The sequence below is a fragment of the Sycon ciliatum genome, chromosome 1 (assembly GCF_964019385.1).
Source record: "Sycon ciliatum chromosome 1, ocSycCili1.1, whole genome shotgun sequence".
NCBI classification, from domain to species: Eukaryota; Metazoa; Porifera; class Calcarea; order Leucosolenida; family Sycettidae; genus Sycon; species Sycon ciliatum.
This window is the reverse complement of record NC_088643.1, coordinates 7081648-7108546: the sequence shown is the minus strand read 5'-3', so window position 1 is coordinate 7108546 and position 26899 is coordinate 7081648. Positions and strand designations below refer to the sequence as shown.

The window sequence follows — 26899 nt, the reverse complement described above, 5'->3', positions numbered from 1 at the left end:
TGGAATGACCGGGGTCGGCGCCCTTACTGCTTTCAGCGCGTACATGCACTGTAGTTCACATACACACTGTAAAAATGGATCAGCAGTGCTTGAAAAAAAGTTGAAGGCCAGCGCCCCATGGCCACTTCACTGCTCAACGGATTTCAATGTCCGCTACTGTACATGTTGTTATGTACATACAGTACAGCCTGTCAAGGCGACCACCTGTCCTAAAAGACCACTGGAACCAGGACCAAGGGATGCTATTTTCCAGTCATACGACCCTGGATAAGGAGACCACCTGGTAACAGAGACCACATTCTGAAGGTCCCTTGAGCGGTCGTCTTAGACAGGTTTCACTGTACACGGTACACACATGGTACACCAGACTGAGCTATACGAGCCTCTAGATCCAAAAAAAGGGGGCTTATGTCATTTTTGAGCATTTTGAGTTGTCTATACCATGACATTGCTGCACCCAAGCAGATCACTCGATAAAAAACCTAGGTGCAAAATCTTTATCTTTCACTGAGTTATGGGTGTTTCAATGGGCATTTATAAGTCGCTTAACGCCAAACAACATAAGCCCCCTTTTCGGATCTAGAGGCTCAATTATTACATGCACTGACAACTGACCTCAACACGGCAGTTCATCATGACCGTGTTTTCACCCACGGTGGTCACGGCACTGCATAGGCAGTTCACCAGCACGGAGCTGTCCGACAACTTGTCCATCTAGCCAGAAAGCAACACACAAGACGCACAGAATAATATTAGTGTGTTACTATTCATATAGAGTGGTTGCACATCTATCACATGACCATTCGGGACGGCCATGTTGGTTCCAACTCCACTCAACTCCTGCATGCATGGGTCACATGATGTCGGCCATGTTGATTCCACTGTCCACATGCCATGATCACTTTCTACACACATTTAGTCACATGACCAATTATGTGAAACCACTCTATTCTGGCTCCAACTTGGAAGTGTGCAGCGCGCACACATGCACACGGTGGCCATGCATCAGTTCACGCAACACCGTCCGGACTCTGCAATGACTGACGCACGGTACCAGAAACTAACATACACCACGCGACTCTCTTCACCATGCAAAGCACAGCACAGCATACATGAGATGAAAAGCACTTCATTGGGGGGGGGGGGGGGGGAGGCAAGCTGATAAACCCTCTCTCACCTCCTTCACAAATGAATGCGTTTTCCTTCCAAACACAAAGGAGTTCTGGCCGGCCACGACGTCAGGCAGCTCTCCAAGACGCTGCAAGCGCTCGATGTACTGCCTTGGGTACAAATCTATGTAGTCATGTTCCAAATTAGACAGCAAGCCTACAAAAGAACAAGAACAACGGCAACAACAACAACAACAACAACAACAACAACACAGATTGAGTGTGAAAGACAACTATATCCAACGTCGACTGCACAACCTGTAGCGACCTAGGTGCCATGACGACAGTCTCCCTCACTAGCCAAGACATATACGCATGCGCAATCAATTTCTCTTCCTCTTTGTCTTGAAAAACAAGAAGTTATGAAGCATTGTATCCCTCCTCATTGGAGTTGTATTTCTTAGGCCCCCGGGTGGTAGTGTATAGCAGGGAATTTTCGGACGGAATTTATTTTCGTACGATTTCGTACACGGCCTCTTTTGTACTAAATTAATTCCGTATTAAAATTTGTTCCTGTGAAGGTATATGTACACTATATACATGCGTGCCGCATGCAAACACGTGCATTCAGCATGCAGCGTGACTTGTTTTCCAATCCTCCACAATGGCAAATTAATTGTGTTTTGTTCGCCTGTAAAAGAGGTTTTATTCACTTAAAAAAAATTAGCATGCAGCACTCACGGCTGTCCTACGCCTTGGATACTGCGACATTTCAAAAGATGGCCGCGATCGCGCGTCTCCCTGGCGATCGCGTACGCGGCACCACGCGGCCGCAACGGCGTGGCTTGTATTCAAAATTTGAAACACTCAAAAATACTGGTTTGGTTCATCTGCGCTGCTTATTTGCTGCTCGTGGCTGGCTCTCTGGGTCGCGAAAAGCAAGCAAAATGCTTCCACCGAAAAGCAGCTTTCTCCTCGTGCAAGAAGAAACAAAATCGACAGAGAAATTTTGAAGCTGGCTTTCTTTCTCTGTGTCCTTCTTCTACGATCCGGTACGAGTCGTCCATTACTCCTTTGGTGGATCTCGCCCTGCTTGTGGAGCGCTTATCTTCTTTCGTTTAATTGTCTGGAGCTGGTCTTCATTTTCTATTCACTCGTTTGTCCTTGGTCGACATTTCCCACACATTCGCAGCTTGGGCCGCAGTGGTTTTCGCGCGGGCCACGGCCCTCGAACTTCCTTGGCTATGGAGGGCCACATCAAGAAGCTGGAGCAGGTGTGCAGGATTAGTGGTGGAAAATTTACGAAACAGGACCGATCCACCCGTTATTCCGTTGCCGAACGTGCCGGTGAGATTCAAGCATGCTTCAAAATCAATGTATTGAATGACCAGCCTGGCATACACCCTGAGTTTTTCTGCAGAACATGTAAGAAAGTGCTAGATAGGTACAGTAAGGCGTCTAGCTCGTTTGTGACTCGTGGTGGTGGTTGTGGTAGTAGTAGCATAGAGTGGGTGGCTCACAAACGTACTGGTTGTTCTGTCTGTGACACCCTGAGTCGTCCTGGCAGAGCAGCCACCAAGGGCACCACCCCAAGACTGATTGATAAGTGTGATGATGCTAGTGAATGTCCACAGGCTACCCAGGATCAAACCGTCAATCCACAATCAAGTCATGAAAAACAAGCAGGCACACAGACAAGTACAGACGTAGACGTAGACATCGAAGACCAGAGTGGTGTAGATGTAGACATAACTGAAGTACAGAAGAAAGCCACTCCTCCTTACCAAGCTGGTATTGCACTGGATGGAAGCCGTTTCACACACGATGTCAGTTATGCTGCATGCCCTATCTGCAGATTAGTTACCGATCCAGCTATAGAGGCACCTTGTTGCAAGCAGGTATTTTGCTTGCCATGCATCTACCAGTGGCTCCAGGGGTCTACCAAATGCCCATACTGCCGGTCAGCCCTGATGGCGTCACAGCTTACATCACCGCACCCCTTTGTAGGCCATGCTCTAGCGGCAATGCTGGTGCACTGTGATTTCAGGGAATCCCCCCTTGTAGGGTGTCGACAGGTCTTGTCCTTGGCATCCTTGGTTGATCATGTCCGGGAATGTTCACATAACCCTGGTAACAGTCTTGAACCCCACCCTACAGTTGTCACGGGTTCCTTTTCGGTATCTGACGTGCTTTTAACCACACCACAGCACACACGTGGCGCAACATCAACGGCACTGCTTTCACACTTGGTAGGCTGCATGTCTGAAGGTGGGACATTAGAAGTGAGGTCCTGTACGAAAATAAAATCCGTACGAAAGGTCGAAAATCGGCTTTGTCCGAAACTATTTCCGCCCGAAAATTTCCTGCTATACAGTATGTCTTGGGAAAACATCTGTCTCCTCGTGTACAGATATGACCTCTGTCAACCCGGTGCTCTAAAAACCCACAATAGTCCCTCACTGCCTTAGGGGTCGTCGCAAAAGTTTTCTGTCGTCCCTGAAACGAACATCGTTCATTTCGTACTCGGACCCCCTCCCCTCCCTCTGAAACGAACACAGCTTGCTATGCTGGACGACGAAAATCGCATGCATGTGCATGTCATATGTACAGTGTCGGTCGACTTGCGATTTTGGCTCGCACCCCCTCCCCCCAAATGAATCATGTTCGTTTCAGGGCGACAAAAAATTTTGCGACGACCCCTTAGCACTGCAGCTACGTAGCATACTCCTACCTGCATGCATAGTGACACCGGCCAGCCGCAGTCGTTTCCAGACCATGGCACGGGCCTTGCGCCGGTCCTCGGCGTTGCTATCGGTGTGCGTCGAGCCGGGGCCCACGGCGCTGCCCTGGCCGTACGTGCCTGGACGGCTGCCGGCCTCGTACTCGGCCTGCGAGACATCCTTGGCCAGTGATAGTAGCATGTCAAAATACAATGAGACCTGCCAGCGGACGACATCATTGGAATGAGCAAGCACAAGATCAGAACACGAAATCAAAAAAAGAAAGACGCCAGCAAAAGACAACACTGAAGAACCCACGATAGCAGCATGCCACAGTACAATGAAACCTGCCAGAGGACATCATTGGAATGAGCAAGCACAAGATGTGAGCACCAGAAAAAAATCGAAAAGGACAGACACCACCAAAAGACAACACTGGCTGAATTCTGTCTCCACCATATCTGTGAGTCCCTTTCAAAGCATGTTCTACCGTGCAATATTTAACATACAAAAAGAGAATAAGGCACAGTGACTGTGCATGGATATAACGCTACTGGAACTTTCACACGAAACTGTCAATGAAAAGCTTTTTGGTCGAGTAGCAGCTAACTGGAGTCTCGGGAATAATCCACGATCAGATGTGAAACAACAAGTTGACTCACATTCAGTGGAGAGTTGCCGCTGTCAATGCCCAGATAGGTACAGTTCTCCAAAGGTGGCTCACTTTGCAGATCCAGCAGCTTGCTGGCGGTGTTCGGGCACATGAAGACGATACCGGATACCTAACACATACACACGTACACGTACACGTACACACACATACACGTACACACACACCAGCAAGCGCACATGCACATGAGAACACAGTAGCGAGCAAAGGGACCCTCAGGAAGACGTAAAACAGAGAGGCAACTACCCCCTCCCAAAAAAAAACTAAATGGGATTGTGCTTTGGCCTACGCCAGCAAAGCCTTCAAGTACACTTTAGATGATTCACTCCAGTCCGCACAGATACGAAGAGACACAAGATATTGTAGAGAGTGTGACTAGTACTGACTACCTCACGAGAAGCCTACATTACCAACAGGAACGCCATGGACAGCGCTTGATGCAGCTCCTACATGTACTGTATCAGCAGAAATATTCGTCTGGAATTTAATTTCGTCTTTTTCGTCCAAGGAGCTTTTGGACTAAATTAAATGTAGGACTAATGTCGATTTGCCCAGCTTTTCTATACACTCAATATGATAGTTATGATCCATGGACGAAATTTTCAGCCGGACGAACTCCTTTTCTTTGGAGTTGGACGAAATTATTGATCGACGAAATTTTCTGCCTCTACATTGAAGGAAAGAAAAGCTCTATCTGCCATGCAAAGTACATCAAATGGAGTGAGCTCAATTGAAAGCCCGAGGAACGGAATGTTTGTCTCACCTCAATAGCACAACAACAACAACAACAAGAAGTATAACTTCGGTTGTACATATACTAAAACTGGAACAACAACAACAACAACAACAACAACAACAACAACAACAACAACAACAACAACAACAACAACAACAACAACAACAACAACAACAACAACAACAACAACAACAACAACAACAACAAAGAGAACAATAACTCTGAGGGGCTTTTAACTTACAATAGGTACAAGCCCTGTGTCCAGGCTGCATGCGTCGATCTGCTCTGCGTTGCCTTGGAACACTATGTCGCAGATTTCACTCTACAAACGCACATACACACACATAAACATATACACACCAGGGGCGTCGCACACGGTATGGTCACTACGGTATTGACCGTACCACTATTTGCCCCAAGTACCCTGTGAATCAATAAAATACACTGATTTGGGCTCTAAATTTCCAAAATGTTCGGCTCAGCCATCCCTCCCCCCACGAATAAGTTGTACTTCAGATGGCTGACCGTACCACACTAAAATACCTTCCGACGGCCCTGCACACACACACACACACACACACACACACACACACACACACACACGCGCACGCACGCACGCATGCACCCCCCCCCCCCCCCCCCCCACACACACACGCACATCACAGTGACAAAGGACAGTGCACTCATGACAATGTGCTCCCAGATGGTTCTTATACATGTATCTATACAGGCTGAATGTATGCACAGTTGTAAGTAGGAATGCATGTACACATTAAATGGTTTGAGGGAAAGAGACAAACGGGAAAACATGTACACATACTATCCTTTTCAACAACAACAAAAAGAAGTACAGTAAAACCTGACATGGCGACCACTCGAATAAGGCGACCACCTGTCCAAGAAAACCACTGAAACCAGGACCAAGGGATGCTATTTCCAGTCAAATAACCCTGGATAAGGAGACCACCTGGTAACAGAGACCACATTTTGAAGGTCCCTTGAGCAGTCGTCTTAGACAGGTTTCACTGTAAAATCAAGACAAGTGTGCACCTATAATACAGCAATGCATTGTACAAGTGACAGCACACAAACTGACCTGCTCTCCGATGCGATAGACGCCGTGTCGTTTGGCGTAGTCCTTGCTGCCTGGTATGGCCACGGCCATGACACCACCTGTGAAGTCCCCCCAGTTGATCATGGGACCTGTGTACGGGAAGCACATGTGTGCAAGCATACACACACACACACACACACACACACACACACACACACACACACACACACACACACACACACACACACACACACACACACACACACACACACACACACACACACACACACACACACACACACACACACACACACACACACACACACACACACACACACACACACACACACACACACACACACACACACACACACACACACACACACACACACACACACACACACACACACACACACACACACACACACACACACACACACACACACACACACACACACACACACACACACACACACACACACACACACACACACACACACACACACACACACACACACACACACACACACACACACACACACACACACACACACACACACACACACACACACACACACACACACACACACACACACACACACACACACACACACACACACACACACACACACACACACACACACACACACACACACACACACACACACACACACACACACACACACACACACACACACACACACACACACACACACACACACACACACACACACACACACACACACACACACACACACACACACACACACACACACACACACACACACACACACACACACACACACACACACACACACACACACACACACACACACACACACACACACACACACACACACACACACACACACACACACACACACACACACACACACACACACACACACACACACACACACACACACACACACACACACACACACACACACACACACACACACACACACACACACACACACACACACACACACACACACACACACACACACACACACACACACACACACACACACACACACACACACACACACACACACACACACACACACACACACACACACACACACACACACACACAAAGAGTTGCGACACAGTTTCCAATCTCTCTTGTGTACACGGCTCTGCCCTACATGGGCATTGAGCACTCCTCGGACAGAGTTGTTGACAACCTACCTAATAGCCTAAGTGTGAATTTCATGTGAGCCTGTATGCATAGGCTAGATTTCTTTGCGTGAACACAAGCAGTTTCGAAAACATTACACCAACTCAGCACTGCGGACACGTGACACAATGGAAACGTAATCGCCTGAATACACAGCACGACATCCAGGATGCTCCAACAAAGCAATGGATGACTTAAACCCATTTATCAGAACACACGAGCATGCATAGTATGGCGGCCGCCGCAAGTTTAATTCTTCTCGTTTATTATGATTGTGGAAGGGTTCTCCAAAGGCAGATGGTTATCTATCAAGAGAAGCTCCTAAGTACATGGGGAGTGAAGGTTGCTTACCAGACTGTGCTGGGTTCTTATCAAATAGAATCATGTCCGAGCTAGATACCCACACACCCGGCGGAGAACCAGCACAAATCTATAGCAAACAGAGAATAGGATACAAGTCATACAGGGTGGTAAGAAATACTACAATTACTTGTATGTGTGCAACTGAAGATCTTCTGTGATTTCGTAGCACCACAATCACAACCCACTGACACGCACTGCAACTACGCATGCACACCACCACCACCACCACCACCAACAGGAGCAGCAGCAGCAGCAGAGCTGCGCACATTGTGACTTACCCGGTCCAGCATATACAGCAGGTAATCCAAATGTGTCATAACAGAGCAAAGCGCCAAGTGAGATTGGTCATTCACATTCCACAGGCCAGGGATGGACACAAAGCAACGACTGCAGGCATCGAACGGGAAGTCTCGGCCCTGAACAGATACAGCAAGAAGAAGAAAAAAACAGCCTTGTACATGTAGATGTTCCAGGCGCACCAAAAGACGCCCACACACACACAATAAACACACACAACACACGTACACACACATACACACACACACGCGCGCGCACACCTCAGACCTCAGATATGCCCATCGCGGGAGCGATGATAGCGAACAGCTATGTTAGACATAGCAACTTGTGCTGGGATTACACCATTCAACAGCTTGAAAGGCTGATGAATTGACCGCCACTATTTTTAGCCTGGTATCCACCACACAGCTGTTTGAAGTGACTTTTTCTGGCCAGTGAATCCCTATTTTTTCCTTTTTTCTTCTTTTTCTACACACACACCACACCACATACTCCGGCATACACTGGCTGTTGGTAACCACCCAGGAGAATGAAAGAAAAGTCAGGAAGAGTCTGAGAAAGAGAAGAAAGACGTGTGTGACCATAATCGTCGGGAATCGAACCCGCAACCTATCGATTGGAAATCGCTGCACATACCACTGCACCATATGGGACACACACACACACACACACACACACACACACACACGCGCGCACACACACACACACACACACACACACACACACACACACACACGCATGCACTAACGTTACTCACCATATGCAGGATTAGAATTTTGCGTGCTGGCCGCCCCTCTGATTTCTTCAGCACATCCTCAGTGACTGCCTAAGCACACATACAAGAACAGGGAACATCACAAGTTTTCACAACACTAAGTCGACTTCAATCAAGGAGGCACATTTGCCTGCTTGTATCTCTCTTATCTGAACCTCCAAGTTAAATGCACCTTGGTCTATAAACCGCCCTTTAAACACCAGTATTTCCCTCAATAAAGTCCACACGGCTTATACTCTGATGATCAAATTAAGGGTGATGAATAGGGTAGATGTCTGTATTTCGTGACACAAATATTTTTGGGTGCGGCTCATGCTCGAGTGCGGCTTATACTCCGGAGTGTACGGTAGATCTTACCGTGTAGCCGTCCTGTGAGCTGAGCAGCTCAGCGGCGACCAGCAAAGCGTTCAGCGTGGCGCCACCGCTGCCGACACGGGCGTCGGGGTCGGCGACGGCCAACAGGCGCGTCGACTCGGCAATCAAGCCTTTCGCCTGGCGTACCTTCAGCTCTGCAGGGCACAGAGGTACATGGAAAAGAACAGATAACGGTGAAATGCCACGTGTTGCTGTGTTTCAAGGATGATCAGTGTTCAATTGGACCTACAGTCCATTTCAAAACTATAGACTAGGCAAAAACCGTTATGCCAGCATCTATACCACATAAAATCTGTGATCACTTTGTGCATAAATTTTTCCAAATTGGGCGTCTGTTATCCAATCGTTTAGAAACTATATGAGAGTAATTGTGGAGCGATCCTGAGCAATATTCCGAAAACTATTCTCAAAAAGCTCCAGCCAAATTTGAAATATTTCAAAAACCCTACGCGTCTATAGTTTTGAAATGGACTGTAATGCCAATGAAACGATAGCTGCTTGCTATCAAAACTCAAAAGTAGGGCTGAAAGTTGGCACTGAGATCCCGAGTTCGAGTATTCTGATTTTTTCCGATCGAATATTCGAGTATTCTTCATCTCCTAAAAAATTAATTGCACACCAAGGCCCTTAACATCACATGATACAACCCTGATCGAACCGAGTAGCAGTCATTTTTCTCGGGTATATTGGTTGGTGGTCATTTGGGCTCTCTCTCTACTCGTGAACAAATGTTCACCACACAGTCTGCACATCAATATCTGCCGACTGCTGCTCGGAAACTGCAGATTTCTGTGGTAAATGCATGTACAATGTATGAACGAGTACTCTGATTTATTCCGAGTACGATTATTTCTGAAAAAACCGAGCGAGTACTCAAGTATTTGGTATAATTGTTATATATATTAGTTTACAACTCGCCGCCCCACCACACACACACACGCCCACACACACAAGCGCGCACGCACGCATGCGCGCACACACACACACACACACACACACACACACACACACACACACACAACTACTACTACTATTGACAGCTGCCAGAAATGGCCACGCCGCTCCCCGAAGGGAGGTACTGTCAGAGAGGTTAGGGGAGAGGTAGGCAGTGCCTCAAATGGCGCTCCAGGTCCTGTCGCCTCCGAAACTGGCGTCGATTACAGACTCGGCAATGATGTTCACACACACACACACACAAACATACACACACACACACACACACACACACACACACACACACAAACACACACATCTTCTCCAGTATGCAACTCTATCACCATTACATGTTCAGTGTAGCATCGCAAAAGCAAACAGCAAAAGAAGCCCGTCGCTACAAGCCAATGAACTTGCTATAAAAGTGACAACGATGGGCAGTGTCTGGATTTTTTATTACAGTGCAGTACGCACATCAGAATCATGCAGGCAACTTCCATACATCAGCACAGTACAGGATTACTCACAAACACTACACAATACATGTCCCAGTGCAGCACATGAAAAAAAACCCCACATTCCACAGTTCATCTGAAAGTAGGTAACCATGACGATTAATTTTCTTAAATTTCAGCAGGCTGGCACGAAATGTCGTCAATGAATGTTCATCCCAATCGTGTTCCGGTTCAACCAGAGAAACACATTGAGTAGAAAGTCGAAAGGGATCGAATTCGCATGAGTGAGTACTACAGGGTTCTAGCCAAAGGAGGGTGGGGGGGGAGTGTCTGCTCCAGAGCCGGGTGAGCCGGGTAATCGACCCGGTTGGGCGGCGCTTGGACCCGGTTGAAAATATAGTACTGGGTCACCTGTGACCCGGTTGGTGCTTTACACGTTCAAACTTTGAAAGGACTGACTACATGGCTTGTATGTGTGACAGTGTGACAGTGTGACAGATCATGCAGAGGTGTGCGTCGAATACATGTGTGCCCGGCTCCAACCCGGTTGAAATGGTTGCGCCAGGTACACGTGTACCCGGCTGTCCTACAATCCTAGAGCAGACACTGGGGGGGGGGGGGGGGAGCCCCCTACTTTGATCGAGCACCTCCCTCCTCCCCCCCCCCCTCCCGTGAACATGTGGCACCCCTGCTTATTCGTCGATTCTTGTGGTTTTTTTTGCAAAGCAAATGCAGTCGACAGTCACTAACAGAGGGTTCATAAAGGCACACTTGTCTGGGGTGAAGCCGGGGGTTCGCCCCATAGGTTGCATTTTGCATGGCAAGACAATTTTCGGAAAACGGAAAAATGGGTTATGGGGTAACTGTTTCCTCTGCCCCCCCCCCCCCCCCCCCCCCCCCCCCCCCGCATCATTTTGACCTGGCTAGCACCCTGTATACATGTAGCAGAAACGAAAAAGTGAGATCTGCAAACTGGCTACAAATCTATGAAATCTAGACTGCCAAGGTGCACAGGAACTGATCTGCAAACTGGCCACAAACTTATGCAGCCAAGACACGCCTCCGACAAACTGGCCACAAACTTATGCAGCCAAGACACGCCTCCGACACACCTCCACACAGTCAGTCACTTGTCTCACTAGATAATTCGTCTTTCACTTGTATTAGCCTCATGGAGTGCTATGAGGCTTGATCCCAGCGCGATCACCTCCAAACACATACTACTAGCACGTGTAGGGAAGATCTACGTTTCCAGTACGAACGAGTATCTAGTATTGCCGTTGGTTGTACTCGCGCATAAACAGCAAGAACTTTGCTTGTTCTTGTGGGAATAACGAATTTGCCACAAGCTTTTGCCTTTCATTATGTCTTACTGTTTGGTCCAAATCAAGACTAAACACACAATTTCCTGTTTCCATTATCAATTATCCACTTTTATTCACATTTATTTCCTATTCAAACTTTGATTCGAACATGACTTGTCCCAAACAGCAAAAAGGCACCAACTCCCAGCAGAAATTCAACACTTCAACATCCTTGAAATCACCTAATTTCCCCAGTAAGAAGGCAGAGTGCCAGTGGATGCTACAGTGCCTGGCAGTTATTGGATAAATACTAGGAGTTCAAGGTGCAAGCAAATTCAGGTCACCTTTCTCGTATGCTCCAGCAGTGGGTTCATCTCTGCATGTGATGACGATAACATCCCAAGCATGAAGCTGAGCCATGGCCACGATAGCCTAAATCATTAGGTGACAAAAACAAGGACAGCAACAGAGCCTTCCTCTTGTTCGGAAACGACTACAGACTTGTTATTCACAGCCTTGACTCTGCATGCAGCCTGTTCACAGTTTCATGCTTCATCACAGTTCAGTGCAGTCAACAAACAAACAATGAAAATGCCATGACGTTATCAGTGACGCACCATATCAGCTGACAGACAAAAAACGGTAGCGTAAAAACGAAGTAGATTTGAAAAAAATTGTCTCCAACTCAAAACCACACAGAAATCATACGTGGAGTCAGAAAAACAAACGAAACTGGCTTTTTATACGCACGTGTCAGCCCAAAGTGTGAACAAGAGTCAAGAGTCCATAACCATGATAACCCCCCAGGCCAGGGGGTTATGGACTCTTGGTGTGATCGTGAATAATAATATTTTGTTCAAATAGTTCAAAATACTACAAGTAGTTTGTTCAGGCTTGTTCTAGTAAAAAATTATAGTTTATGATGGCGAGCGTCGGTGGTCTAAGTAAGTCGCAGAAGAAAAAGCTGAAGAAGAAACGTGCTGCAGAGCGAGGTGATCAACCGGTATGGTGAATTGGATTAGATCGAGACTTCAGCAGTCTTTTGAAATCAATTATTAGTTCGTGATGATTTTAGATCCTTGAATGAGGATACTAATACAACCTGGCATTCACACTTGGCGATGCAATATTAAAATTCTGTCACGCGTACATTCCATTCAATAACCCTTACTTCGGAGTTCCATTCAAAATTTAGAAATGGTGAAATCACATTAATTTTGAAAAATACTTCACAACAGTTTTGTGAAGGTAGATGTATCGTCTGCTACATGTACGTAACGTTATTCTAGTGCTTTACAATATATTTTGGTTTGTTTGACATGCAGACAAGTAGTACGGGATGTGAAGTGGCCGATGATGCTCTTGCCGCTGCGGTCGCAGATGACAAGTCATCAGCGACAGACGTAAGTGAGAGTCAACTTCCTCAGTCAAGCATTTTTTTTGGAAATGATGTACCAACCAATTGCAGAACTTTCTGTGAGAACACCTCACTATAATTCACACACGCATACACACACACACACACACACACACACACACACACACACACACACACACACACACACACACACACACACACACACACGTGCACGCATGCACACACATGCACACACACACACACACACACACACACACACACACACACACACACACACACACACACACACACACACACACACACGTGCACCATTTGACCATTTTGACGCCCATCACCGGAGGCGATGATAGTGATGCTACAGCAGAAGCCATAGCAACTTGTGCTGGGATTGCACCATTCAACAGCTTGCAAGGCTGAAGAATTGACCGCCAATATTCAACCTGGTCTGCACCACACAGCTATGAAGTGGCACGTGCACTTGCACACACACACACACGCACACACACACACACACACACACACACACACACACACACACACACACACACACACACACACACACACACACACACACACACACACACACACACAAGTTCAACCTGATTTACAGCAGACCGTTTGACTTTCTCTTTTCTCCCGCATGCACTGTACGTTTCTAGGCAGCCACTGTGGCCGCAGCAGCAGCATCAGTAGCAAGCACTGATGTAAGTTTCACCGTTGAGGAGGAGATCCTATGGTGCGTGCATCAGCTGCAACTTGGAATCAAACGTCTCAAGTCTAGCCAGCATGCACAAGGTACTTGTAACCCAGTGTATAGCTGCCGTTTATCCTATAATCAATGCTGCCTTGTTGGGGAACTGCACCCACACTACAAACCCACGGACACCACAACTCGCACAAGGAGTTCTAAAATAGACTATATTAAATATTTACTTGGTTTAGAGAGTGAAAGTAAAGCTGAGCGCAAGACACAACTCCTTGCAAACTTCGTGAAGACACAACAAGAACACAGGAGCAAATCTGCATGCGTGCAGAACAGCCTGGGTCCCGGAAGCATGTCGGGACACAGGGACACAACGTGCATGCATGAGTGCATACACGGAACAGCATACACGTGCGCACGCACGTGACAATGATTACTAGGCAGCGCACGTAAGGAATGCTTGCAGCACAAGGGTACAACGGGATACTCCATTTCAGCCTTGTAGCATGGCATGGCCATCTCTGTTTAACATGCTTCTAAGTTCTATGGTGCGTTCAATCCATGCTGTTTGTATGGGGGGGGGGGGGGGGGGAGCTGGCTTGTTAGATGTGTGTGTGTGTGTGTACGCCCGCGCACACGGGCCCTCGACTAAACCAGCTTGTGGATAGTCGGCAGCTCATATCTCACTACCCAGTGTAGTACATGTAGTAGCTCGTTAGGGTTGCTGGTATATTTCCTTCGCTTGCGGTTTGAAGCGACCCCCGCAGCCTGCAGGCGGGTGCGTTATCAGTCTCAATCGGCAAGCTTGGTCGATGTTGACGCATGGATATGCAGGCAAACCCGTCATGTGCTACCACCTCTTGTTTCAACTGAAAGTGGTCTCTTATGGCAACTACAGTAAAAACGCCATATCCACTGTATGTACACATACACTTTACACTTTCATTTATTGTTTGAATTTATGTATATAAATGATGAAATATGCTCATTTCCGTTGGTTTGTGTCTGTGACAATAGCTGCCGATGCCATCAAGCTAATGAACACCTTGCAGTCAGCTAAGGCACCACTGGTAAGGGTTCAGATTCACTTGCAGATGACAAGCTAGTCACCGTACACTTGTTTAGAGTGCCATGCGGTATTGTTGGTCAATTCGGTATTCACATTTGCCTTCTTGCAAATATTTGTGCCTGTTTTCGCGTCCTCGGCTATGTAGGTGTGTTCAGTACATGTATTTCAATAGTACACTTTTTAAACTGCTGGTGATGGGCTGATTGCAATGCATGCAAGCCTGGTAGCACTCTTTGTCTATTTCGGTTTGACTCCCTTCGTTGCATTCCCTCTGCTCTCTCTCTCTCTCTCTCTCTCTCTCTCTCTCTCTCTCTCTCTCTCTCTCTCTCTCTCTCTCTCTCTCTCTCTCTCTCTCTCTCTCTCTCTCCCCTTCCCTCTCTCTCTGCATAGCCTCGAAAGCGTCAACTGATGCGTGGTCACTTCGGTGATTATAGAGCCAAGATGCGAGCGGAATTAAAGTCACAAGGTACTGGTATGGGGCTTTAGAAAATCTGTGATTACCATTAGTTCTGGCTGTCGCTTGGGAACTATCGGAACTGGTTCATGAATTTCGGAATCCTTATTGATGGATGGTGATGGTGATGAATAGCTTGAGATTTGTAGTTTTTTTCTGTCCCTGATAAGCTTCCTGTCTCCAAGAAAGTTATTTTTAACCGCAGACAACTGCGTATCTCTCCACACACATTTCAAGCTGGAATTTTTGAAAACCAGGAAAAGTGCAGTTATTACCCTGGCGTATATGGGCTACCTACCCGTATATTAGAGAGGTTCAGTGACTCGTTTTTCATGAACGAAACAAGTGCTGACACCCGGTCCGGGTTAGAGTCTCGTTGACATCTCGTTCAGAAGATTCGTTTTTACGAATCCGGCCTGTCTGATTCGTATGCAGCTCCGAGATCGATCTGCCCCAGAAAGTGTGAAAACTTTTTGACTTTTTGAAATTTTTTCATCTTTGTTGATTATCGATTCTTTCGTTTTCACTTTCGTTGTGTTTGGTAAGAATTTTTCCTTTCCTTTTTCCGCAATGTCAAGTGAAGTGCAGGCTCCCCCAACGTCCCCCTCCACCCCCGTATCTCCCTCTGGAGCAACTCCTGTAGAATGCAGAAGAATTCGGAAATTTGCAGTCTTAGATGACATCAAGTTGCTGAACTTGATCTTGTCCTCCGGACATGAAAACGTCTTTGCCTTACCGCAAGGGAATACGGCTTGGCAGGACATCGGCAACGCCCTGTCACGGTCGGAATAGTTAGTTCTTGTCTTAACTTCTTGATGCTGTGCTGACATGACGTTCGCGCGTTCGTATTAAAAAGGTCTTTGCGCGAAGAAATTTTGCAGAAAGATCTTTCAAATTTTCTCTCCACCATATTTACCATGGCAATCATGATGCGACTCGCTGTCTTCTCGTGCACGAGTCACTGAACCTATTTTGGGCACTGCACGAGCCGAATACAAATCGATCTCGTTTCGTTTACGAGTTGACAACGAATCACTGAACCTCTCTATTGGCATTATCTCCGAGCACAACATAATCAGATAGTGAGTACTGGTGTGCATACAGTATAACTGCCTGTGTACAAGTGCACAGTGGAGGTAGTTAGCTACTCTTGTGTCGTGTCCTTGCTTTGCTAGCTGCAGCGGCTAAGGAAGCCGCGGCCGACATTCGCCCAGCCGACACCAAGGCACAGGCGGCGGCGGGTACGTTTGTGCGGCGCGCACGCCACACACAAAGCAGCGCTGTCTCGACTGGCGAGGAGCAATCGGCAGAAGCAGCGGCACCGACTAAGGTATGCTTTGTGGAGTTTTGCCCATGTCAACCTCCTGGCTACTGGCACTTAGTATACAATCTACAGTTGTGGCAAGTGAAATCCGACACTTGCCATAGGGGACAGCGCCACAAATGGACACGAATGATGCAATGCACTGCACCTAATTTGTACAATAGAGCCGTATGCATCCCAAACAGATCGAAAGGTCACAGCGTAGATACACACGGTTCACAAACATGGTACACATAAGGAGTATTGGTATCCAATCCTCATTCATTTTTAAATTTTGCCAGCACCTTTTGTACCTTGACTGTGAACCTTGACTGTGATGAGTACGAGTTTTGTCATCAGATGGATAAAGTTGTATGTAACACATGTACAACTGTGACGTATGCAGGGCTGCAGACTGCATGGTGCAGTCCCTTATGCCAAGTGTCGTATTTCACTTGCCACAACTATACATGATTGCACAGTTAAAGGGGAAGTATACCCTAAAATCAAATTTTCACCAGTTGTAGTCTTCGGGGTGCTGAGTCGAATGGTCTTGGTCCGAGGAAGCTGAGACGCTCCCTTCCTCCTTTATTCCCAATCGAACTCGCGCACTTCCACCGAAACTGGGTGACTGCGCCCTACTAGATGGGGATTTGTATGCAAAATGTCACTAAAAGCGCCATTTCGTTCTTATAAAAGCACGGATGACCGCGATTGGCCCATATGTTGTAGTCTTTTGGACGCTGAGTCGACTGGTTTTGGTCCGAAAAGGCTGCGATGCAGCGTTCCTCCTTTATTCCCAATCGAACATGGTTGAACAAGCGGCCACGTGCTCCTGCGTACACCAGTCACCTGGTCACCGTGCCTGCAGGGTACAACTTACTAGCCTGTTTGACCTTTTTTGGGTGCAGTCCTGTCACTCGAGTTGAACTCGAGTTACCTTGGTGTGAAAGTTGTCGCCTGCTGGCGCGGTGACCAGGTGATTTGGGCACCCAGGAGCACGTGACCGCTTGTTCAACCATGTTCGATTGGGAATAAAGGAGGAACGCTGCATCGCAGCCTTTTCGGACCAAAACCAGTCGACTCAGCGTCCAAAAGACTACAACATATGGGCCAATCGCGGTCATCTGTGCTTTTATAAGAACGAAATGGCGCTTTTAGTGACATTTTGCATACAAATCCCCATCTAGTAGGGCGCAGTCACCCAGTTTCGGTGGAAGTGCGCGAGTTCGATTGGGATTCAAGTAGGAAGGGAGCGTCGCAGCTTCCTCGGACCAAGACCATTCGACTCAGCACCCAGAAGACTACAACTGGTGAAAATTTGATTTTAGGGTATACTTCCCCTTTAACCTTGCAAATAACGACCCTTAATCGTGCATGAGAAGTGTCGTCATGCGTGAGGTTGAAAGTATGTAGTCAGATGGTCACTGGGTCTGAAGATTTGTCTCGCTGTTCGCGAGTTGTAGTTGTATCCGAGGTTGTTATTCGTGGGGTTGACTGTATGTGTGTTGTGAAAAGGTTGAAATTGACAGTAATATCAGTGTTATGTTTGTTCGCGGTTTGTTTGTTTCCTAAGAACTGCCTTGCTGCATTGCAGCCTCTTGGTAAACTTCCACACGCAGGTCCCTGGCCACACCTGCAAACTGTAAACACAGCTTAAAATATCCACACTTGCCAAATCTGGGTGCTTATTTTGCCTAGGCTAGGTGAAACCAAGGCTACATAACCCCCAAGAGTGTGCAACTCCCACACACCCTGCTGTTCCGACAGAATTTCAAGTTGATGTCATTGTTTGCTTATGATGCAATACTATTATAGTCTTCGCATGAGTGATTTACGATGTTTGTACAGGGTGTAAACGCATCACACATGTTTCCTTGTACAAGATCAAGCCAGACTTGTCCACCGCAGGTCCAGGATATGTTTCAGTATACGTGTACACTGTGCATTGCGTCATAAAAACGACGTCAACTTGAAATTCTGTCGGCACAGCACCCATAGTGGAGTTCCACACTCTTGGGGGGGGGGGGGGGGGCTGTGTACTCCTGGCGAAACCACATGCACATGTCTGTAGAAGATTGTGATGGGTGCTGTAGCAACTCACTTAAGTGCGGTCCGTGCTGTGTGTGTGTGTATCGGTGCAGAGCGAGGACGCACCGTTTCGCTTCAGTTTCGGCGGTGACGAGTGACATCGCTGTGCAGACCCGACGAATAGCCCGCTAGTGGCAAGTGAACCTGATGCTATCACGGCGTGGACCTGTGCCAATCGATGACATGATGCTGTGGGAAGCCGGTTCTGACATTCGGCCGACACTGTCATGTGCTCCGTCGGCAAATAGCAAACGGATTCTAACCTCTACTGATGGCTGCAGTACTCGTGCAGCTTGCTGTATTTGAATCGCCAGACGTTGCCGCCATGAGCCAACGACTCCGGGTCTGGCCACAGTCCTGTGCGTGATTCTGGCAACCCGCACTTACACCAAGTTCCAGTGTGTAAGTGTGGCTGAACGCACAAGCAGCCAAGACTCGAGAGGGCGCCCAATGACGTGCTGCTTGATTCGGTGATCTCAAGAAACCCTTGCTGAGTCAATTTACTTATGAGCCCCGTGGTTTCTCAGCTCCGATACTGTTCATATTACCCTTCAACTTTAACAACTCCTGGAGTAGTCATAAAATTGTTATTTTTTTAGACCTGAACCAAGTATTTACCATGCAAAGTTGTCCTTATACAACGCAGGAAGAGCATGGAAAACTGATAAAGCTTTCCGAAGAAGAAAAGTGAAGTAGCAATTGATCAACAATCGTATTTCATAGCTTTTGATGTAAAACTGTATTAGTCATGGGAAAGTGCAATGTGGAGAGAGAGGGGGGGGGGGGGGGGGAGGGGATAGCTCGCATTTAATCTAAATCACTGGCATTCATATGTACAGTGTTGGCCTGGGCTGTGTAGTATTGCTGGGTTGTGTTTACAGCTACATTATACAGGCATGGCTTGCAGTGGAGCTACTTGCTCATCTGTCCCACCACCATGTACATGTATGAGTGTTGTCACTTGCATTCATATGTACAGTGTTATGTACAGTGGTGGCCTTCATTGTAGTATTGAGGAGGCTTGCTCGGTTCTGTTTATAGCTACATTATACGGGTACAGTTTGCAGTGTAGCTACATGCTCATCTTTCTCATCACGTATTCTGCAGAGGACATGTTAGGGTTGCTTGTTGCAGCATTCGGTGTGTCCATCCGAGCTCATCGAACCACGTCACTTCGCGAGAGCTCTGCTGATCGACACTGAACTAATCCCACGTCAGCATATTGACCGCTTCCACTGCGCTGCCTTGCCCGCGTTGCGTCTCTCTTTACCTGGCTAGCCATTTCTTCTACGTGTAGTCCAGGAACGTCCACGGCGAGATTCAGTTAGTCGTAGAGGCTGCCGGTTAGTCGTAGAGGCTGCCGGTTAGTCGAACAGATGCTTTAGGCTGTTGGGGTTGACCTTGAAATCCTGTGGGAATAGCACAGCAAGAACCGAAATGAATCCTGTTAGACAACCGGGTTCGAAAACTTCAACAGACTTCTAGTACGATTTTCACGAAAATGGCAGCGTTGCGAAGCCTTCACGGACGCCTTTTCTCCGAACACGGTGTCGCGAAAAATCACCGCCAACAAGAATGCAAAATTTGGGTTGTTTAATATCCCAGATAATTTACTTTCATGCCTGTAGCAAGAGCATTACCGACTTACCGAATGATGAGGGAGCACCACGCAGTTGCCAGGTGTTGCGTCGGTAGCCATTTACCCCGTTGTAACCATTGAACGGTTCTGATATGGGAATGTCATGACCACATACGGATTCGTGGAAGTCATGTCCTGCAGGTATAGGGAGACAACAACAACGTCACAGGTCTTCATGAGAATAAAGATTTGAAACAACAATAAATAACTAAAATAACCATTACTTGTACAATTCTGCTCCCTAAATCTGTATGCTCGTGTGGCGCTCACCCCTGCCCGTACACGTTTAAGTGGGCGTTACCCCACCGTCCACTCAACCTTGCCGCGCTATTTCTCCTCTCGCACACTTTGAACCTGAATGAAGACTTGAAACAGTGACGTGACTAGCACACGATTCACCATGGGGCCTCAATGATATCCTTGCAGTACATCACTCTCCCATTGCACTGTACAATGACGGTTATGCAGCTGTCTCATTCCCTTTTTTCATTCATTCATATGTATGTAAAACACTCTCCAAGAAAATAGATGCTTATGGGGGGGGGGGGGGGGGGGAGGAAAAAAGACTTGAAAGGGAGGTTAAAAAAAGAATGTGAGCTGATTAATCAAGAGACCCAAAGATAACGGCAAGCAAACTACAAGTACCTGTAGAGGGTTAACTAAACAAAAGGAAACGTCACATGGAGGTTTCTTCCCTTGAAGCAAGATTAGAAGGAGTGGCATGTACAATGCATTATGTACAGTACCCCGCTACAAGCAGTGGTCAAGGTAGCCAGCCGCCTTACCAGCGCCCTGTGCATTGCGTTCCGCCAATTCATACAGGCTATGGCTGCCAGCGACGTACTCATCCCACACCACACCAAGCATTGATGAGCCACCATTCGCCTGAGAGAAGGAGAGAGAGAGAGAGAGAGAGAGACAGCGAGAGAGAGAGACAGAGACAGAGAGACAGACAGAGAGAGACAGCGAGAGAGACAGAGAGAGCGCGAGAGAGAGAGAGAGAGAGAGAGAGAGAGAGAGAGAGAGAGAGAGAGAGAGAGAGAGAGAGAGAGAGAGAGAGACACACACACACACAGTGCAGTGCATATCCAGCTCCACGTGAATGTACGGTACTGTAGTATAATGTAGTGCACAGTACCCTGTGCTAACCTGATACGTACCTGTACTTTAGTAGTACCGTTAAGTACCGCTAGAGCGCCCTGTCTCGCCCTGTCCCCGTCTCCCATTTTCGAATAATCGATTCGTTAACTTGTAATGATTTCTATTTCGAGTATTCGGTAAAATCGTTTCACCCTTAGTTTCCACCCATTGCCTTATTGCGGGCTTTTACGGTAGCCGTTGACTGCATTTGGTGCACTTCGCTTAGGCGGAGTTGGTGAGTTGGGATCCTGTGTGTGAATGTACAAGATAAAGGTGGTTGGTAGCGCTGTTGTAAGGTAGTACCGTAAAATCCCACCAGAGCGCCCCGTCTCTCCCATCCGCCCCTCCCTGACTTCTTGTCAGGGACGTGATTGATTGTATCCTCGTATGACTCTGTCACAGTCTGCGATGCCGTACTGTACTGCAGACGCATGCTCAACCCCGTTGGAAATGTACGCAACAGTGCCCACCCTCTTGACCAGGGATCGCACAAACCCTTGAGTTTTGATGGGTCTGTACGACCCCTGGCTCTTGACCTTTGGTCGGTGTACGAGATGCACGAACAGTTTTCGTAGAGTGAGCACTTTTCCATGTAGTACTGAATGCGGCAAGTAGGACTCGCCCATCCGCCCCTCCCCACCTGAAGCGTCGAGGAGGTAGGGGCGCTCTGGCGGGATTTTACGGTACATCGAAGTAAAGAAATTCCTTTCCATGTTACTATGACGATAAGCGAACCAATCCGCATGGTATTTCACGCGCAACATATGCTTTGAAGTTTGCTAGGCGTATGGGTATGGGTAATTTGGTATAGTTACCAGATATGTGTGGTGTGCAGACTCACTTCGGTTTAGTAATGACTGCCACTGGATATAGTTCTAACTCATGGGACTAGACCGAACGTTGTGTATCTTCATCATCAGTAAGGGATAATCCTTACCTGTCGCCTCTACGGAGGCGTCAGAGTATTTATGATGCACTGTGGAGGCTGATGACACTTCGTGACTTACACCTCCTGGTTTGAGAGACGCAACACCTCTCACTCCTGCTTGCTGATCCCCCACCCCCAACCAAAAATTATTCTAAAGGAAGATGAATGTAAATGTGTGATGGTCTGCACAGAACTTGATGGTAGGCTCTCTTTTTGTCCAAAGTTTGGAGAAACCCAACCAATAGGCATCATCTCTCTTGATTGAAGATAGAACATAAAGTCCATTTTGATGCATCAACGAGATACATTCCCTCAGTGAGTGATGATCCAGCTTAGCAAGGCTCACCTCCAAAAGATGTCTTCTTCCAGCAAAGCTGCCTGGAGAAAGGTACAGTGCACTCGGTGAAATCCGACCCAAAGTGCAAAGCTAGCGGCCCTGGATCAGTTCCGATTACATCATTGTATTGGTGCATGTGTATGACCAGCCGCATTTGTGCGCTCTTCCAAGGCGTCAAAGACTCGCTACAGTTGAGGGCGCGACTTATGCAATCTGGGTCGGATTTCACTGAGCGCAACTGTAGATGAGTGAACGGCTCTGCAGTGCTAGTATAATACTATTATGTGACGGCAGTCACTGAGTGTGACAGGAGTGGTGGATGTTGCTGTTGCAGTTGTAATCTTTATTTGAATTCGTAGTAGTGAGCTCAGAAGCCCAGTTACATGACACCGAATGCAGGGAATGGAAGTCACTGAGGAAGGAGGAGGGTGGGCAGGATTACCAGTCGGATCCTCCAGTGGTGGTATCAGTCGAGCTGCGGATGCGGCAGGGTGCCCGGGTCCAGCAGCTTGTAACAGAATTGCGTACCTTCTGCTTGGCTTTGGCGTACTCCGTCTATTGGTCTCGCAGCCGTTTCAAAACTTTAGTATCCTTCCACACCGACTTTTCTCAATCTCCCTGATGCAGGCCGGTGGTTTTGCAGTTCACTACACATAGTGTACCACTGTGTGAGCTAACTTTGTGCAGGTGCAAGCCCCGCCGCATAGGTAGACTACAGATGGGGTCATTAGGCTCCATGTGATGTGTTGCAGTATGCTTTCGGATACAGTAAACCGTACGAATAGTGATCCAAGAAAGGTCGGGCGTGCGAACAGTGTAGTTATCCGCGCAGTTAACTTAACGCCAGGGAGTAGTAAAATACCGTATTAAATATCCCTGGTTAAAACTACGCAGTCAATTGGTTACTTGCAGAAATTAATTTCAATGTTACTATGACGACAAGGAAACCAATTCGCATAGTCTTTCGCGCACAACGTATTCTGCTTTGAAGTTTGCTAGTTGTATGGGTCTGAGAGAGAGAGAGGGGGGGGGGGGGGGGTAAACAAAAATGAACATGACCACGGCTACATGCACACAAAGCGCAGCGTAGGGAAAACTGAGAGGTGTTGGCAGTCGATAGTCAAAGCATAGATCGCCAGTGGTATGGTCGGTTATGAAATAAGTCACACCAATCAGGAGGGCGGGGCCATGGTCACATTTTGGGGGCACATTTTTTCACGCTTTGGCTTTACAGAGGATGCATAGACCACACAACATACTGTGCAGTACATTGATCGTCTCTAAAACAAGCGAGTTTGAAAGAACATTACTATTTCTTCCATTCAACCGCTTCGCCATTGGAACCACAGGCACAGCAAATTCAAAACCTGTGAAACCAGCCACGCTTAGTCCATGGCGGATAATGCCGGCAGAAACAATTGGCAGAATTTGGTACTTGTTCTGGTATGAAGAAGGGCTGAGGCTTCCTGCAGCTTCATTTCTGAAAGGAGTTCGGGTGGACACACCCATTCCCATAGCGTTGCACATCCGAACCAATTCCGTTATTTTACAACGTTTCGGCACTTGGCCATCGTCAGGTAATACGTTGTAAAACAGCGGTACTGGTTCGGATGTGTAGCGCTATGGGACTGGGTGTGTCCACCCGAATTCCTTTTCTGGTATGTTCCAAAAATACATGTTTGGCATGTAGGTAAAGAAATTGAGCAGAATTCAATGAAGCGCTTGCCATAAGGCTTGTACGGTTCTGCCGATTTTACTATTGCTTTTCGAGCAGAATCGGCCAATTTATCAAGCGTTATCCGCCAAGGTCTAGCCACACTGGTTGGTTGATTTCCAGTAATACTAGACATGGCTAGCATTTTACTGTTCACGCTAACTCCGACCGTCAGCGTGTACCGTTTTTTTGTGTGTTTTCAAGACATGGTTAGCATTTCGGTTTCTGACACAACGATCGACTTGTGACGTAGCCCTGGTTGGAATCTTACTGTGCCGTTCTCCTGCTAAACAGAGCTTTCTATCGTCGAAACGATACCAAACCGACGGTATTTGTGGGTGTTGGGTACGAACACCGTTGGATTTAGCGTGAACGATAAAATGCTAACCATGTCTATTCTCTCTTCAATTTTCCACTCGTGCATGTCCCAATCTCTAGCAATGTCCATGGACTGGTGGGGTCGATCTTCTGGCAGTTGAATGAGCACAAGCGCCTACCTGATGTGTCGTTTCCAGGGTCTTATCCACCCCTTTTGACTTGAAGTAGGTCTTTGCGTGTTCATCATGCTGCGCATTGTACTGAGGTATACCGATGTTCATGGACGGACCGGTGCGATTCGGCTCGGCATTTGCTCGCATGCTTAGCGCCACACTGTCCAGGACGAATGACTGTTCTAGCTGTCGGCGCTCCTCAGGCGTCGGGCTCGGTGGCCCGCTGCGAAACGTTTTACCGCCGGAGACGGTGCGACTTCGCCCCTTGCGGCGACGCGGCTGCTCGTCGGACGTCCCTTGATCGGGCGACCCGCCGCGCAATGGTCTATCAGCGGAGACGGTGCGAACACGTCGATGCGTCGCAGCTGCTGGCTGCCGGTCATTCGCACTTGCAGCGCTAGCGAGACTACCGCCGGAGGAGGTTCTGCTCACCGTGGATCGGCTGTCGCTCATCTTGATTTGCAGTGAACTGATTCTTCGGAGGTGCTAACGCCAGGTCCACCACCTTGCCTTCCGCTGATCGGAAAATGAGTTTCAAAAGTTAGTTTCAACTTCAAGAAACAAACTGTGGTCAGTCAGTACAGCAACTGAGCTAGCTGTTCTTCCCAGCCGTAGCCGCCCAGGTCCAGGAGAAGTAACGTAAGTCGTTACTGTCGTTAGTTCTTTGATCTAATCCACGAACCGAATATATTACGTCTAGACGTCTATCTTATTTTTGGGGCCACGCGTCGAGAGAGAGGGAGTCGAGTGCCCCGAGCTACAGATCACTGATCAGCCATCCAGAAATATTCGACTTCGCTCTCAGTCTAGCTCTCAGCGCTAACGATGTAGATCTAGCACCTCGATTGTGGCAACGAACCGCGTAGATCTACGCCCACGGACAGAGCTAGAGAGTGGAAGGTACCTTGTCTAGCAGCGGGCGCACCATGTACAACCAGTTACCCTAAGGTCATCGACCAAAGCCACTGCTAGCGCTGGACACGACGTCCGAAATACTGACCATCGATCTAACGCTAGTTATTGCTAGCCCGGGTAACAAACAAGGAAAGAAATGGAATTCCGAAGCGAACGTCTTTGACTTTGTTTGAGTTTTCGTAGCTCAAAAATAGGTGTATGCGTGTGTTTGCTTGATGGCCAATGATCACGTGGAGGTGTAATGCACACCGCATAGCTGCGACAGCTAGCTATGTACATCCAGTACGTGAAGGCTAGGTAGTCCCAATGAAAGGGCAAAGGAGCGACACATAAACATGATTCGTTTGGATGAAACGAAAAGCCATGCTCTGTCGCTAGGGAACGAGTTGCTAGAGCAGCAGTGCAGTGGCACACGTACACATGCCAGTCATGTACATGTACATGTACCTCCGCTAGGTTCCGGCTACTACTACTAGTACATGATTGTACTACTGTATTTTTGTATCTGGCGCAAATCTTGATCTGTCTCATTCAGATCTTGTTCGCTATCGTTGCAAATATTGCCAAAACGAGGTTACGTGATAAGAGAGAATCTGTGGGTGCACATCCAGTGCATTTGCAGATTTGCGTGCTTCTCTTGCGACGGGCGTACACATGGTATGGCTCTTTGTCATTACGACGAAACTGTATGATCCTCGAGACGTCCCATAGGGCTTGAAAGTGCTACGTCACTCCATAGCAATGGCATAGCAACAATTTGAAA

The 26899-nt window shown here is 47.7% G+C and overlaps 3 protein-coding genes and 1 non-coding gene across 4 annotated transcripts in view; 2 read left to right on the top strand and 2 right to left on the bottom strand.

Moving 5' to 3' along the window:
* The window catches only part of LOC135811690 (L-fucose kinase-like), a 31103-nt gene extending 18626 nt beyond the window's left edge, over positions 1-12477 (bottom strand). Inside the window, exons 1-11 of the mRNA XM_065324928.1 lie at positions 12319-12477; positions 9265-9416; positions 8890-8958; positions 8114-8251; positions 7824-7902; positions 6332-6438; positions 5477-5557; positions 4492-4611; positions 3841-4048; positions 1178-1326; positions 616-714 (exon numbers count right to left, since the gene is read on the bottom strand). Of these exons, the coding sequence (XP_065181000.1) occupies positions 616-714; positions 1178-1326; positions 3841-4048; positions 4492-4611; positions 5477-5557; positions 6332-6438; positions 7824-7902; positions 8114-8251; positions 8890-8958; positions 9265-9416; positions 12319-12394 (1278 nt within the window). The 5' untranslated portion in view covers positions 12395-12477. The remainder of the gene's footprint in view (positions 1-615; positions 715-1177; positions 1327-3840; positions 4049-4491; positions 4612-5476; positions 5558-6331; positions 6439-7823; positions 7903-8113; positions 8252-8889; positions 8959-9264; positions 9417-12318) is intronic.
* A 340-nt stretch (positions 12478-12817) lies between these two features.
* LOC135811679 (UPF0488 protein C8orf33 homolog) lies at positions 12818-19721 on the top strand. The gene is made up of 7 exons (XM_065324917.1): positions 12818-12977; positions 13300-13377; positions 14012-14147; positions 15073-15125; positions 15515-15590; positions 16754-16908; positions 19026-19721. Exons 1-7 carry the CDS (start codon positions 12894-12896, stop codon positions 19068-19070), a joined length of 627 nt encoding a protein of 208 aa, XP_065180989.1. The 5' UTR covers positions 12818-12893; the 3' UTR covers positions 19071-19721.
* On the bottom strand, positions 19546-26310 carry LOC135811668 (sperm microtubule associated protein 1-like). Its single transcript, XM_065324906.1, has 4 exons — positions 25228-26310; positions 21397-21496; positions 20621-20746; positions 19546-20381 (listed from the first exon to the last, which is right to left on the bottom strand). The coding sequence occupies exons 1-4, from the start codon at positions 25672-25674 to the stop codon at positions 20317-20319; spliced, it is 738 nt and encodes a 245-aa protein (XP_065180978.1). The 5' UTR covers positions 25675-26310; the 3' UTR covers positions 19546-20316.
* Positions 22665-22805, top strand: LOC135807237 (U8 small nucleolar RNA). The gene has a single exon (XR_010551527.1). It is a non-coding gene; the product is annotated as a U8 small nucleolar RNA (small nucleolar RNA).
* Positions 26311-26899: the final 589 nt, after the last annotated feature.

Bases quoted from the DNA above. Each gene is read 5' to 3' on its own strand.
- LOC135811668 (XM_065324906.1), bottom strand. From the start codon at position 25,674: ATGAGCGACAGCCGATCCACGGTGAGCAGAACCTCCTCCGGCGGTAGT. The intron at 21,497-25,227 runs GTAGGCGCTTGT...TCCTTCTCTCAG, and splicing joins CCCTGGAAACGACACATCAG to GCGAATGGTGGCTCATCAAT. The intron at 20,747-21,396 runs GTAAGGCGGCTG...CTATACCTGCAG, and splicing joins ACGCAATGCACAGGGCGCTG to GACATGACTTCCACGAATCC.
- LOC135811679 (XM_065324917.1), top strand. From the start codon at position 12,894: ATGATGGCGAGCGTCGGTGGTCTAAGTAAGTCGCAGAAGAAAAAGCTG. The intron at 14,148-15,072 runs GTACTTGTAACC...CTGTGACAATAG, and splicing joins GTCTAGCCAGCATGCACAAG to CTGCCGATGCCATCAAGCTA. The intron at 15,591-16,753 runs GTACTGGTATGG...TTGCTTTGCTAG, and splicing joins AGCGGAATTAAAGTCACAAG to CTGCAGCGGCTAAGGAAGCC.